The sequence below is a fragment of the Amblyomma maculatum genome, chromosome 9 (genome assembly GCF_055883805.1).
Source record: "Amblyomma maculatum isolate TAMU_Amacu chromosome 9, ASM5588380v1, whole genome shotgun sequence".
Classification (NCBI taxonomy): Eukaryota; Metazoa; Arthropoda; class Arachnida; order Ixodida; family Ixodidae; genus Amblyomma; species Amblyomma maculatum.
The window spans coordinates 103,743,257-103,757,591 of record NC_139352.1 but is presented as its reverse complement, the minus strand read 5'-3'; the positions used below and the strand labels follow the sequence as shown (position 1 = coordinate 103,757,591).

General features: G+C 47.2%; 1 protein-coding gene across 1 annotated transcript; it reads right to left on the bottom strand.

Moving 5' to 3' along the window:
- Positions 1 to 10,256: 10,256 nt before the first annotated feature.
- Positions 10,257 to 13,457, bottom strand: LOC146180080 (uncharacterized). Its single transcript, XM_084579412.1, has 2 exons — positions 13,411 to 13,457; positions 10,257 to 10,669 (listed from the first exon to the last, which is right to left on the bottom strand). Exons 1-2 carry the CDS (start codon positions 13,441 to 13,443, stop codon positions 10,274 to 10,276), a joined length of 429 nt encoding a protein of 142 aa, XP_084435538.1. The 5' UTR covers positions 13,444 to 13,457; the 3' UTR covers positions 10,257 to 10,273.
- Positions 13,458 to 14,335: the final 878 nt, after the last annotated feature.

Sequence of the window (14,335 nt, the reverse complement as noted above, 5' to 3'; positions counted from 1 at the left end):
ATCCGGCGACTCCGCGCTATTACAACCCGTGGCGCACATCGGACAATCGCCCAATTTGTTACTACTGTGCTTTCCCTGGACATGTTGCCCGTCAGTGCCGTCGCCGCATGGCTGCGCGTCTCGAGCCTGCGTCTTCGGAGTACTCCCCACCGCTGCTTTGTTCTGCTTCCTCCTCGTCTGCATACACCGCCGAACAGCGTTCGTATACGACCCACCGTTCTCTTTCTCCATGTCGCAGGTCTCTGTCACCAATGCGCCGGCGACCACCCCCTGCTGATGAGCTCACCATCGCTGAAGATGTCGACGTAGCTCCAGAGGCTTGTGCCCTTGTGCCTCTTTCGTGTCCTGCCATGTCAGCCGTTAGTGTTCTATTTACGCCGTCTGCATCCTTCATCCACCGCAAGCACTTGCCGCTGCCGTCTGCTGTTCTCGATGTTCACGGTGGCCTCACGAAGCTACTCAACTACAATCAGTCTCCGCGCCCGATTACTCTGCTACGTGGGGAATCTCCCGGTTCTATTGAACCAGCACACCTTCTCTCTGACCTGGATGCCTCCGAGACCAACCGTGGTAACTACATCGATGCTCTGCAGTCCGATCCGACGCCTGATTCGTTGCCAGACAACTTCTTCCGAACCGCCATCGATAACGCCCTTCCTTCCACCTAGCGGACGCTGCTTGAGGCCCTTTTACAGACGTTTCGCTCCGCTCTCGACGCCGCCCACACACCTCTCGGCCGCACTTCCACAGTCGCGCATCACATTCAGACCGGCTCTAACACGCCTTTTCGACAGCGCCCCTATCGTGTGTCAGCGACAAAGCGTCGCGTGATCAATGAGCAAGTTGAGGGCATGCTACAACGTTGTGTGATCCGTCCATCTCAAAGCCCCTGGTCTTCACCAGTGGTGCTAGTAAAGAAGGAAGATGGTTCGTTTCGCTTTTGTATCGAGAACCGGCGTCTCAACAAAATTACCCGGAAGGATTATCTCCTTCCGCGTATAGACGATGCTTTTGATTGCCTCCAAGGTGGCGAGTACTTTTCGTCTCTTGATTTACGTTCCGGTTACTGGCAAGTACCAATGGCCGCCTGTGACAGAGAGAAGACCGCATTTGTGACGCCGGATGGCCTTTATGAATTTAATGTTATGCCCTTCGGTCTGTGCAATGCGCCTGCCACATTCGAGAGGATGATGGATAACATCTTGCGGAAGTTCAAGTGGCATATCTACCTCTGCTACTTGGACGACATTGTTGTCTTTTCCACCGACTTCGCTACGCACCTAGAGCGCTTGCAAGTTATGGTTTGTCTTACTGACGCTGGCCTGCAACTGAGTCTTAAGAAATGTGACTTCGGTGCCCAGCAGTTGGCAATTTTGTGTTACCATCGTCTCTAAGGAAGGTGTTCGTCCTGGTCCGGCCAAGCTGCGCGCAGTCGCAGAGTTTCCTAAACCGGTCTCACTCAAGCAACTTCAAAGCTTCATAGGTCTGGGGTCGTATTTTCGGCGCTTCGTACGGAACTTTTATTGCACCCCTGACGAAGCTACTCGGGGGAAACAGTGAGCTAAGTGACTGGTCGGCCGAGTGCGATGAAGCGTTCACCTCATTGCGCCATTTTTTGACATCGCCACCAATCCTTCGCCACTACGACCCGACAGCACCCACCGAAGTCCATACTGATGCGAGTGGCGTTGGCCTCGGAGCTGTCTTGGCTCAACGGAAAAACAGCTTTCACGAATAGGTCGTCGCCTACGTGAGTCGTGTTCTCTCTAAAGCTGAATGCAACTACTCAGTTACGGAAAAGAAGTTTGGCAATGCCCCGCCGGAGTGGTGCAGTGGTAAGACGCCCGACTACTGTCCGGAGTTCCCGGGTTCGAACCCGACCACGGCGGCTGCGTTTCGATGGAGGCGAAACGAAGTGTCGTCCGTATGCTGTGCGATGTCGTTGTTGTTGTGGCTGTAGGAAGCAGGAAAAGAAAATGCACGGGCCTGCTACTGGCTCTGTAGCTGAGCCACCTCCGCTGCCTCGTGCAGATAGAAGAGAATATAGAGAAGAAATAAAAAGAAGAGGGAAAGAAAGACGCGCGCCGCAACAACAGCCGTCGTTCACCACCAGCGGTGGCGTGTGCAATGACGGCCTGGAACAGATAAACATTCGGCGCCAGGCTAGCCCCCCGCTGCAAGCGGCGGTTGTACCAACCCCCAGCTGGGCGATAGCGCACGTTATGTCGCACAGCACGTTAAAGATCCCCAGGTGGTCGAAATTACTCCGTAGCCCTCCACTAAGGCTCCCTTTCTCTCTTTCCACTTTCACTCCCGCCTTCATCCCTTCCCTTACGGCGCGGTTCAGGTGTCCACCGAGCTAGTGTGACAGATACTGCGCCTTTCCTTTCCTGTAAACCAATTATTATTATTATTCAATTGTGTGGGCACTAACGAAATTCCGACCTTACCTGTACGGTCGCCAGTTTGACGTCGTCACCGACCACCACGCGCTATGTTGGCTGTTCTCTCTTAAAAACCCGTCCGGCCGCATCGCAAGATGGGTTCTCCGCCTTCAGGAATTTGACATCCGCGTTGTATATCGTTCTGGCGGCAAACACATGGACGCCGACGCTCTGTCTCGTTCTCCCCTATCCAGCGAACCTGCTTGCTCCACGGCGGCTGATACCGTCCTCTCGTCTCTAACCATCGCTGATATGCTTGCGGAGCAGCGCAAAGACCCATGACTCGCATCTATTATCGACATCGTGTCCACTTCTCCCAACGCTGCGCCTTCTCGGACTTTACGCCGTCAAGCACCACACTTTGCCCTGCGAGTTGGTCTTCTCTACCGCCGCAATTATAAGACTGATGGTCGACGGTGGCTTCTCGTCATTCCCCGCCATTTACGACATGAAATTTGCGCCTCTTTCCATGCCGACCCACAGTGTGCCCATCATGGTGTAGTCAAGACGTTTCAAAGAATTTCTCAACGCTACTATTGGCGCAGCATGTACGGTTATATTCGTAAATACGCCCGCTCCTGCATCGCCTGTAAGCACCGCAAGCCATCCACACATTGTGCTTCTGGCCCCTTACAACCCCTTTCAATGCCCGGCCCGTCATTTTGATCGCATTGGTGTTGATCTTTACGGGCCACTTCCGTGCATGGTCTCTGGGAACCGCTGGATTATCGTCGGCATCGACCACCTCACCCGATATGCGGAGATCGCTGCACTACCTGCCGCTACTGCCCGTGAGGTTGCCCTGTTCTTGCTTCATCATTTTGTTCTTCGCCACGGCGCGCCGCGTGCGCTGCTCAGTGACAGAGGCCGAGTCTTCCTTTCCAATGTCGTTGAAGCTCTACTGGCCGAATGTCGCATCATACATCGGACCACCACAGCCTGTCACCCTCAAACTAACGGGCTGACTGAGTGCCTCAATCGCACTCTCGGAAATATGCTCACGATGTACGTTGCTGCCGATCAGACTAACTGGGACGCTGTTCTTCCTTTCATGACGTACGCTTACAACACCGCCACGCAGTCAACCACCGGATTTAGCCCTTTCTTCCTCCTTTATGGGCGTGAGGCGTCGTCCACGATGGACACTATATTACCATATCGTCCCGACTCCTCCGAGTAGACTCCACTTTCTGAAGCTGCAAAGCATGCGGAGGAATGTCGCCAGCTGGCCCGCAGTTTAACATCGGAATCTCAAGGCCGCGAAAAGCATCGTCACGACAAAGATCGGACGCCACATCTTTTCCCTACAGGGTCCCTGGGTTCTGGGTTCCTGGCTCTGGGTTCCTGGCACCCCACCGGGATTGTCATCGAAATTTCGAACTGAATACCACGGCGCCTACCGCATCGTTCACCAAACCTCCCCTGTAAATTATATCATGGAGCCACTCACTCCCTCTTCAGACATACGTCATCGCGGCCGCGAAACTGTGCACGTGAGCCGCTTTAAAACGTACTACGATCCGCTTGTCTTGCCCTCGCCATAGGTCGTCAGGGTGGCTCCTCTTCGCTCCCGGGAAACTTGTAGTGAACGAAGAGCGGATGTCACGAAACACGAGGAAGAGAACAACGAAGTGCCGCTGCGCTGCTCGAGCTCGCTGGTTTGTGCGTAGACGGACTGTGTCCCTGTGCTGTTAACCGTGCAGCTTACAGATGGCTATATTCCCGGTTGAACCCTCAGTAAAACCCATTTCAATTTCCACAGGGCAGTCTATCTTATTTTGATATGACTTTGCCAATCATGTATGATCCAGAGTAGGACTATCCAACAAGAGGCTTTTGTAATAAAATAACGGCATTAATTAGCGTTCAACAAGTCCTTTCAATTACCATCGCTCTCCCCATCCGAAAGACGTCAGCAATAACTTCCGCTAAGCCTTCTTGAGGTTTTAATACAACGTGACGTCGTTGTGCATGATAATATGCTCGATCTCTTGCGAATAGCAAATGTAAACGTTTTCTCTTTTGCTAAATCTGTTTCGTTAGCCACGTAATTAGTACATTTCTTCAAGGTACGGCCCAGTCCCGCCGCCATGGTTTAGTATTTACGGCGCTCGACTACTAAGCCAAAGGGCACGGGATCAAATACCAGAAACGGCGGCAATGTTTCGATAAAAGCAAAAAGATAATCGCCCTTCTACTGTACGATGTCACCAATATTAATATCATCAGCCTGACTATATACCCACAACGGGGGGAAGGCTCCTCCCATATCTCTTATTAAGCAGGTCCTGTGCTAGCTGCGTCCGTTTTGCCCCTGCAAAGTTCCTAACCTCCTCCTTTCATCTAGTTTTCTGCTTCGGATTCCTTCCCTCGAAATGCAATTTATTACCTTTAGCCACCATCGGTTATCCTTCCTTCGCATTACACCTCCTTTTTTTTCTTTTTTTTTCTGGATTTCTATTAGAATGTCCCACTTTAAGCTTTTTTCTCTTACCATTCTTCTCGCTTCCTATCTCTTAACTTTACACCTACTATTTTCCGTTCCATATATCTCTGTGCGTTATCCTCAAACTAAGTAAAACCATTTTCCTTAGCGTCCGCATTGCAATCCAATAGCTGAGACCGGAAAAATGCAAACATGCAACTAACTGTTATAAGCTTTCCTCGTGAGTGATACTGGTAAACTGCTACTCATGATCTACATGCACTTGAAAAATGCGCTCCATCGAAATATTAGTCTTCTAGTTATTTGTGATTTCTATCGAACCTGCCTAACTAGGCATGTTGACCGACCACTTCCCATGCTTGGCTACCTATTGCAAACTGCTTTTCCTTTGAGAGCTAGCTTGCTGGCCATTAGCTTAGTCTTCTACATATTAATTTCTGGCCTAGCTTCGCGCTTCTCGTACCTAGGTCATTATTGCATCAATTCATTCTATGAGCTACAAGGAAGGCAACCACAGCAGCGAATTGCACATTACTGTGCTATTTTATACGATCTTTCATTTTTAACTGCTCCCATGCCGTGTTTTACTACTTCCTCTAGAAAAGCTGTGAATAGTACTAGGGAGATTGTGCCTCCTTGTCTAATATCTTTATTTATGAGAATTTTATTCTTTTTCGGTGCAGAACTGTGGTTGTATTCAGTCACTACGGATATCTTCTAGTACTATGACATGTCACATAAAGCTCATATACACTATGATTTCGTGATTTAGAGGTCGTTAAAGATTGCTACATGGTCTACATTTCCGCAGCACCTGTGGGGACCACGCCAGCCACAATTGAAGGGAGCGCCTTTCCCGCGGCTACCGATGCACCGCCCCTTTTCCCCTTCCCTTTTCCCGCTCGTCCCGGGATAACCGGTCCCGGCACGGGGGCTATAAAAAGAAGCGCACGCAGTCGCCTCTCTCTCTTTCTTGCCCGATCGTCGTGAGAGTGGGGGCGCCTGCTGCTCGCTCCCGATCACGACACCCCTGACCTCCGGACATGTGAGATAAAGATGTGTATGCATAGCTTGCGGTCTCCCTCGGGCAGAGGAATAACCCACAAAATGGCGCCCAACGCGGGGCCCCAGTTTTGTGGGCGATTTAAAGTTCTAGTAAAGGGCCTGTCACACTAGCGCGACACGAGGCCGATTTGGTCTGCCAACAGAGCGTCTTCCTGATGTCTGCGTCTATGTCACACTGCGCCGACGGAAACAGTCGGCCGACTGTCGGCGTCCTCCTCGTGTCGGTCGCAAGACGGCTGTCGGCCGACGGTCTGCAAACTCCCATGTCACACTAGCCAGACAGCCCTCGAAAACCTCTCGCCGACTTCACGCCCTCTCCTTCTCACGAGCGGGGCGCACTACAGTGTTAGTTCCGAGATTTTCTTTCTCACTTTGTCATTGCGCTGCTCGGCACCGGCCACAGACTCCGCTCTCCGCGAATATGGAAGCCATTGAATCGGCGGCGGCTGCTGCTACCGCAGCTTTAGTAGTTCTAGAGCTACTCGACGAGCCACCGGCAAAGAAGCCGCGTACTTCCTGGGTGTCGTCGTGGCTACAGCGCAGGAAGCAACAGGGCGCATACGAGAACCTTATGCGGGAGCTAGCCCTCGAAGATGGCGAAAACTACCGCCGTTGGATAAGAATGGACACGGCTACGTTTGAGTCCCTGCTGAGTGCAGTTTCGCCGCTTATCACGAAGCAGGATACACCATTTCGTGAAGCGATCCAGGCTGGAGAGAGGCTCGCGATCACTCTCCGGTACCTTGCAACAGGTGAGCGTGCATGGCGCCTCAGGTACATTTTTTGGCATCGGACACACTGTAAAAGCAGCACAGCTTCATTGGTGGGACTGCGTCCACATATCTTATCGCTAGAGGAAATGCAGGTGACCAGAGTACACTAATGCCCACATTTTCTTTTTCAGGAAACAGCGAAATGTCGCTCCAGTTCGCCTTTTATGTAGCCCACAACACTATTGCTGGAATAGTGTTTGAAGTGTGCAGAGCAGTGTACAAAGTTTTGAAGCCAAAGGTGCTGAAGGTGTGTATCTGTCACTGCCATTTTCTGCAGTTCACATGTAATCAATGATGCATATCAATAGTTTAATGTGTTGCCTGTAGTTTAGGTAATGTTGGACCCGGTCCACAGGTGTACAAGTCTGGTCAAAACTGCCGCACAAAAATATGTGCGTCACTAGAAAAGCTCATATAAGCATACATATTTTGCCAAGGTTCCTTGATTAGCAGTAACAAAATGTGTGCATATATTATCTATGAACTAGTACACTGAAAACGTTATCATGGAGACTTACAGCACAGTATTTTTACACTGAAATTGTGCACCGGTACTAATATAGTTGAGCACAGTATCTAACAATATTGCACTTTTTTTTTTTACAGACACCTGAGAGTCATGAAGAATGGCAAGTAATTGCGAAAGGGTTTGAAGAAATGTGGCAATTTCCACACTGCTTGGGGGCGCTCGACGGGAAGCATGTTGTTGTCGCTCCACCCGCCAGAAGTGGAGCTGCCTATCGAAACTACAAGGGAACATTTAGTATAGTTCTCATGGCACTTGTGGATGCTGACCTCAACTTCATATTTGTTGACGTTGGCAAAAACGGACGCCTAAATGACAGTGGGGTCTGGACCGAAGGAAAGCTGCGGTTGCGAATCGAGTCAGACCCAACATGCCTTCCACCTCCAGATCACCTGCCCAACTCAAACAGCACTGCACCCTATGTAATAGTGGGGGATGAAGGATTTGGCCTGAAGCCGTACCTTATGCGGCCTTATCCTGTTGCTGAGCTGCAGCAAGACAAAAGGATATTTAACTACAGGTATGGTCTACGTAATATTAATAAAAAATTATTTCACTGTTTTCAACTGTTCGTTTTTTTTTTTTCAGCCTTTGCAGTTATTTCTGAAATTAGTGCAAAAAAATTATTAGTTTCATGGCAACAAGCTTTTTGGTGGTGGGAGCTATGTTTGTGTCTTGAGCTGAGGATGATGAGGGCCAGGGAGCAGGTTGCACATTAACTGAATTTACCCTCAGGTAGTTGATTTCCCAGTTTTTGGATGCAGTTTAGGCACAGTGGTGTTGCAACTTACTTAGTTTGCATTATAGCTCATTTTCTTTCATTCAGACTGTCTTATAGTGCAGTTAAACCATGCTTTCAGCATTGCCCTGGAATGTTATGCACTTTACGAGAGCATTTACTGCTCAGTCACGAACGCATAAAGCAGCTATGAGGGCTCATTTGTTTTACATTTGTCCTCATGCTCGAACCTATTCATTACAGGCTATCTCGTGCCAGACGCACCTCCGAGAACGCCTTCGGCATTCTTGCCAGCTGCTGGCAGATATATCGCGCGCCAATGAGGCATAAGCCTATCAAGGCCATGCAGCTTGTGCTAGCAACTGTAGCCTTGCACAATTTCCTGCGGTCGAAGAGGACATCTAGGCAGCTGTATACGCCACCTGAGAGCCTTGACGTTGAAGATGTCCTTACAGGCAAGATGCCAGTTTCTTCTACCTTGTAATATTTGCAGAAACCTTGGTCTGTCTGTCTTGAAACAACACCGATGTTTTGACCCTTAGTTTTTTTTTTTTTAGTGCTGTGAATATTTTAAAATGTCTGCCTTAAAGTTTTGCACTCCTAGGCTGCATAAACATACAGGTCGCTGATGACCTGACTTAACACAGCCATCTGCTTGCAGTACTGATTGCTGGAGCATGCACAGGGCCAGATGTCATCAAAGGTAGCACTTTATCGTTTTGCAAGTGCAATGGTGAAATTCAGCCATTGGCTACGCGGATAATGCACCGGGCGGTCCAGGGATCTTAATCACAAAGTTGCTGTCCTTTTCCTAAACATTTTCCCCTTCACTATTCGTTTTTTGCAGACTGGCCTGCCCATAGTTATGAGGCACAACCGCACAACCTTTCTGTCCATGTTGCCTGGTAGAAGTTTTCCTACAACAGGAACAATGTACATTTCTGCCCATCATATAACATGGATAAAGATAGGAGGGTGACGCTTTCATTCAAAATGCAGAATACTTCTCTCTTCGACGCGCCACTACACCACCTTATAACAGGATAAGCTAGGTTCAGTGCTTTTCAATAGCGATTATGTGTATGCCATATACTTTCTGAAGTTTTTCGAAAATTTGTTGGATATTTTTCAAAATTTATATGCTTTCTTGAAATCAGTGGTTTTAAACTAGTTTCATGGTGCAAAACTGTAAAACATGGCAATTATTGGTGAAAAGTAATTCTCAAAGCATGCAGCTTTACATAACGAAGACAATTTGCTGACTTTGGAGTAACTGCTATTGGAGCTTATTGTAATAGACACAAGCATACCTAGACAGACTGTCGTGCATCTTTGTATTGAAAGCATGAAATTTTGAGAGTACTCGCTCAGCATTAGTGCATGACGTAGGAAAACGTAAAAATACTTGGGCTAATATACTGGCCAGTCACATGCAGTTTCCAAAACAAAGAAGGCTAGACAACAACGCACACTGTGTACTGGTGGTAACACTTTCATGTGCCAAACTTTTTGTACCTACTGAATTCATCTAGCAGCTCTCCTACTACTATTCCAGAATGAATGTGGGAGTATTGTCTGGGAACTAGTCCTTGCGGTCAGAAAACAGGCCTGGGGGAGAATCTGACTTATTGATAACTGGAGATGCTAGCAAGTGTTTAGGCAGCCAGCAGGGTGTAACCTCTGGAACCCCCCCCCCCCCCCCTTCCCTGACTTCTTGCTTTTTGAATGCTTGCTAGCCACTCTCTGTACTCTGAAGGGAAGGGAAATGGGAAGCTTTATGTCAAGAGTAAGTCATAGGCTAGCACGAACATACCAGAAACCGGTGTTTTTTAGTTTTCAGCAGTGCCACAATTTTTTTTACTGGTGGATGCTGATCTGTAACCTTTAGCTAAAACAGGAAAGTACATGGTTCAGTTATGAGGTATTGTAAGGATATTTTTAAGCTGGATACCTCAAAATAAATCATGCACTGTCAGCTCTTGCAAAAGAATTGGATGTGGAAGGATCTTAGCCATGACAAGGTTTTGTTGTGTTCATGTGCTAAAACACATGCTTCATACTGCTGCTGCATATTGCTTGCTCACATGCAGGTCATATCCGCCAAGGAACGTGGAGAGATCAAGCCGGCCCTTGTGGTGCCATGCAGCCCCTGCCAAAGACTGGTGGGAACTCAAGCAGAAGTGCTCGAGAAGTCAGAGAACAGTTTAAGCACTATTTCTGCAATGAAGGCCAAGTCAGCTGGCAATGGAGACTTGTCTCCAGGTAAGTAGAAAGATGCATTTAATCTTGCATGTCAATTACATCAAGGTACTCCACTGCTGTAGTATGCTTCGATAGGCTTACTTTAACAATAGCCTGATGGGCATTTAACATTGCCAATTGGCGCTCTGGTCCTGCCGGTATTTGCCGCACAGCATGGGCAATCATGCTGCCAAATGCATCGCACTCATCGGCAGCTGCGAGACGTTGCTGACTCCTCTGCAAAGTTTCAACCGCCGACGTCAGCAGAACTTTTCTCTGCTCTTTTTCTTCATCATAGGCCTTCCTCTTTTGTGCAGGTCTTGATGCGGTCACAGCCGACGACTCAGCACACATTGGTGGCGAATCTTCCACCTCGTGACTGGCTTCCGGAACAAGAGCTTCAGAATTCCAGATGTCACACTGGCGTTCAATATCCTGAAAAAAAGGACACAAAAGCTTGAGACAAAGCAACACAGGCTGAACTGTTTTTCACTGTGTTTTTTATTTAAGGTATGAGACCACAACTGAAACCACACTTCTGCTAAGATTTAGTCATTATTTTATCCCATACAGTATTTCTCAAAACCCAAAACTGCACACAGAGTATGAGAAATAGTGTAGTGTACAGCTTCTAAATAACTTTGACTACCTGGGCCTACACTGTACTGGCTTTGCACAGTACGCGGGCAATTCATGTGTTGTCTTCATCAACATGCAGCAGCTAAGACCAGAACTTAATTCTGCACTCTTTGGCTTATGAGCAAAAGGTCATAGCCACTCGTTGAAATATTGCGGTGAATACTGCGGACACGGTTTTGGAAAACTAAATGATGCCAGGAAAAAAATGATCTGCAATAATGCAACCTGTTCAGACAATGAGCTACAAGATGAATGTTGTGATGGATGTTATTAGTTTCTGTATTACTGCAGTATGCAAGAAAAGAACATGTCAACCAATTGCACTTCAAAATTATTGGTGATAAAGCAAACACCTTTACTGACAACATGGAAAGGAAAAAAAAATGGGGTTAATTTATAACAGAAGTATAGAAATCAAAATGTGCAGGCCTAAATTATACTAGGCTCATAGGTGGATGGTGGTGAAAACTTTATTTCCGTAAAGAGAGAGAGAGAAAAAAAAAGAAAGACATTTGTCAAATGATCAATGGGCTTCTTTCCGTTGGCTTCGTGATGTGGCCGTCAGACCGTGTCTTTCGGCGACTTCCAAAGCCCAGCTCACCGCCCGCAGTTGTACCACAGGTTCGGAGCTGGTCACCGCAGCCTCCCATTGTAGTGGGTTAGATAATAGCCATTCGGCTTCGGATTGGAGCTTAGGGCACATGTGTAAGATATGAGTTAGGTCGGCCTTTTTGGCATCGCAAAGCGTGCATTCGGGGGCATTATGCGCTCTTTTTTGTTTTTGGCGCCCAATTTCTTTTGCTTGTTTCCTTCGAATAACTCATGCATATCAGTCCTTTTGTGTCTTTTGTTAATGCTTTGTGATGGAGGCCCTACTGTATATTATCTGTGTGACCAACCTAAAGGCATCCAGAGTATTTCTTTCATTAATAAAGTTAGCTACATCATAATGCAAGGTACAAACCTGTTGTTGGTACGCCCATTAACTTGCTCGTTTGTGAATAAGAAGTGTGCAAGCCATAATTGCAATAAACAAAGTGATACTTTCTGCTAGCTTCAATGAGACATGAAAATGCAAAGCACAGTGCAAGGGCTTTGAACAGCTACACAGCATGAATAAAAAAAATTGAAAAACTTCTGTGCCACTGAACACAGGTGGAAACACCAGTGCAGGCTGTCAATGCATATGCTGACTGCTTATCATATGATGAATGTTATATGGCATAATGCCATAAGCAACTATCAATATGTTGAATAAGCTTCTGCTCATATTAAGCAATACATGTTTTGACACTTGTTTTGAGAAATAACATTAAATAATAAACATTTTTGTTATTCAACTGAATGTTTTGCAAATCTTCCATAAATTACCACTACAGTTCCATAAATTACCTACACAGTTTTTGACACCACAGGTAAAGTGACATCAGGCAAAGCAGTTGTGCTTCATTTATATCTACTTTGGTTCTCAAGCTAAACGGTCCATAAAGAATGTCATCTGTGTATACGGATTCAAGTAACCTTGTCTCACTGAATGTCGACAGCAGTGAGAAAAACTCTTGTCCATTTCAGTATTTTCAGCGTGAAGTAATTATGAAAAAAAAAAAGATTAAGAAAAAAACGTTTATGACTAATATCTGTTTTAATGCACAGTGGCGGGCAGCTGCAACCATGGTATTGTGCTATTCATTACTTTTGAAATAACGACGTACAGTTTAAAGCGCTAATATTTATGCCAGTCTGATGAAGACAAGCAGAAGACAACAAAGTTTCCTCTCGCGCTCGGACTGTACGTCCCTGGACTTCGTCAACACCAGCTCTTTGTGTTACTGGCTCTGCGGCTTTCACACGTCTTTTTGCCAATGTTACAATATAGCAAAGCAGCAGAAAAAGCAACTGTTCATGCCATATGACAAATGGTAACGCCAGTCAACATGGCAACACGGCACAGAAAAGCAAGAAACCACAAAACAGTCATCATACGGGATTTTGCACTGGTGTCCGGCTCTCAAAATTCAATGGAAATATTTCGTTGAGGAAGTCAATGTTTTGTTTGGTGGCTATATTTATGTGACATGTTAAATAACCGCTGTATATTTGCACCAAGTCCACTGTCTGGAAATAGTTCACGGTTAAAATCCATAGGGAAGCTTAGTCTCTAAAAAAATGGTCACAATTAGAGCCACGCATATAAAAATACTGCTTGAAGGGGCAAAACTATATCAGCATATGAAAAGTGTATTGTGGCCCAGAGCAAATCTGAGTTCACATAGTCTGTGTCGACCACTACTACTTCTTTCAGGGCAGTTTGACAGAAGAAAAGATTATCATTTTTTTTCTTTTCAAAAAAGCAAGCCAGATTTCATTATCTGCTTCACAAAAATCAGCTTCAGTGATATGGGATTTTCATAGATACCTGAAAAATTAGCTGAATGTTATAAACATAAACTGCAGCTTTCAATGAAGGGACCAGACAAACTACATTTATAAATGACGCTTGCATGGCCCCCGGCTAGCAAGGGATGAATACAACATACCTCCTCCTCTTCCTGCGTGTCCAACGTTGACATACTGGGCTGCGAGGTACAGGGAGCTTGATAAAAAGAGCAGCCTCTTGTAGTGTGCCCACCTCGGTTCATATATGTCGTCCGGGCTGGCACCGGAGCGGGCTTTAATTTTCCGCCTTTCGCGCATAAACTGGGTCCGCAAATTCGCGAAGCGCGAGCGCACTTGGGCAACTGAAAAGTAAGAAAATGCGCAGTGGGTATTGGGAGACAGCGATAAAGTTGGCGACTTGTGTTTGGCTTCTCGTACGCACGGCGCCCAGTCAATTAATGCAATTGACGGTCGGCTCGTCACGACGCCACAGCAACCACACAAGCAGTGCTAAATTATAGGGTGTGGGTAGAGGAAAAAATAAAAAACAGACATCACAGCATCAGATACCGCACCCGAAATGAACGCCGGATCTCAGCGCAAAGTTTTCGTACATACCTGTGTATTGGCCTCCCAGCGCCTCGCATATCTCAGCATATGCCGCTTCTTTGAGCTCTCGGCGGTGATAATGTTGATCTCTGATATCCCATATTATACGGCGTTCTTCTACAAGGGAGATCAGCTCCGCCTCCGTCTGCGTTGAAAATACAGCCGCCGACATCGCACACCCGAAGTGTTGTGATCAAGTGCACGCTTTCGCAGGCCTCACGCAAGGTAGGCATGGAGAGCGGAGCAATGTTGACGCGATGTCAATGCGGCTGTCACGATAATTTAGTGTTTTATGAGTGCCGCAACACATTCAAAATGTATTCTCCGCTGGAACTGGATCTTGTCTTCGGCATATTTTTGCTCAGCGGCCGATCTCACGAAGACTCGGCCACCGACAGTCGGCAGACTGGTTTTGTCGGTGTCCCCGGCCTCAAAGCCTGTCACACTGGGAAGACATTTGGTTTTCGGTCGTGTTGG

Bases quoted from the DNA above. Each gene is read 5' to 3' on its own strand.
- LOC146180080 (XM_084579412.1), bottom strand. From the start codon at position 13,443: ATGTCAACGTTGGACACGCAGGAAGAGGAGGAG. The intron at 10,670-13,410 runs GTATGTTGTATT...CCTTTTTTTCAG, and splicing joins ACACGCAGGAAGAGGAGGAG to GATATTGAACGCCAGTGTGA.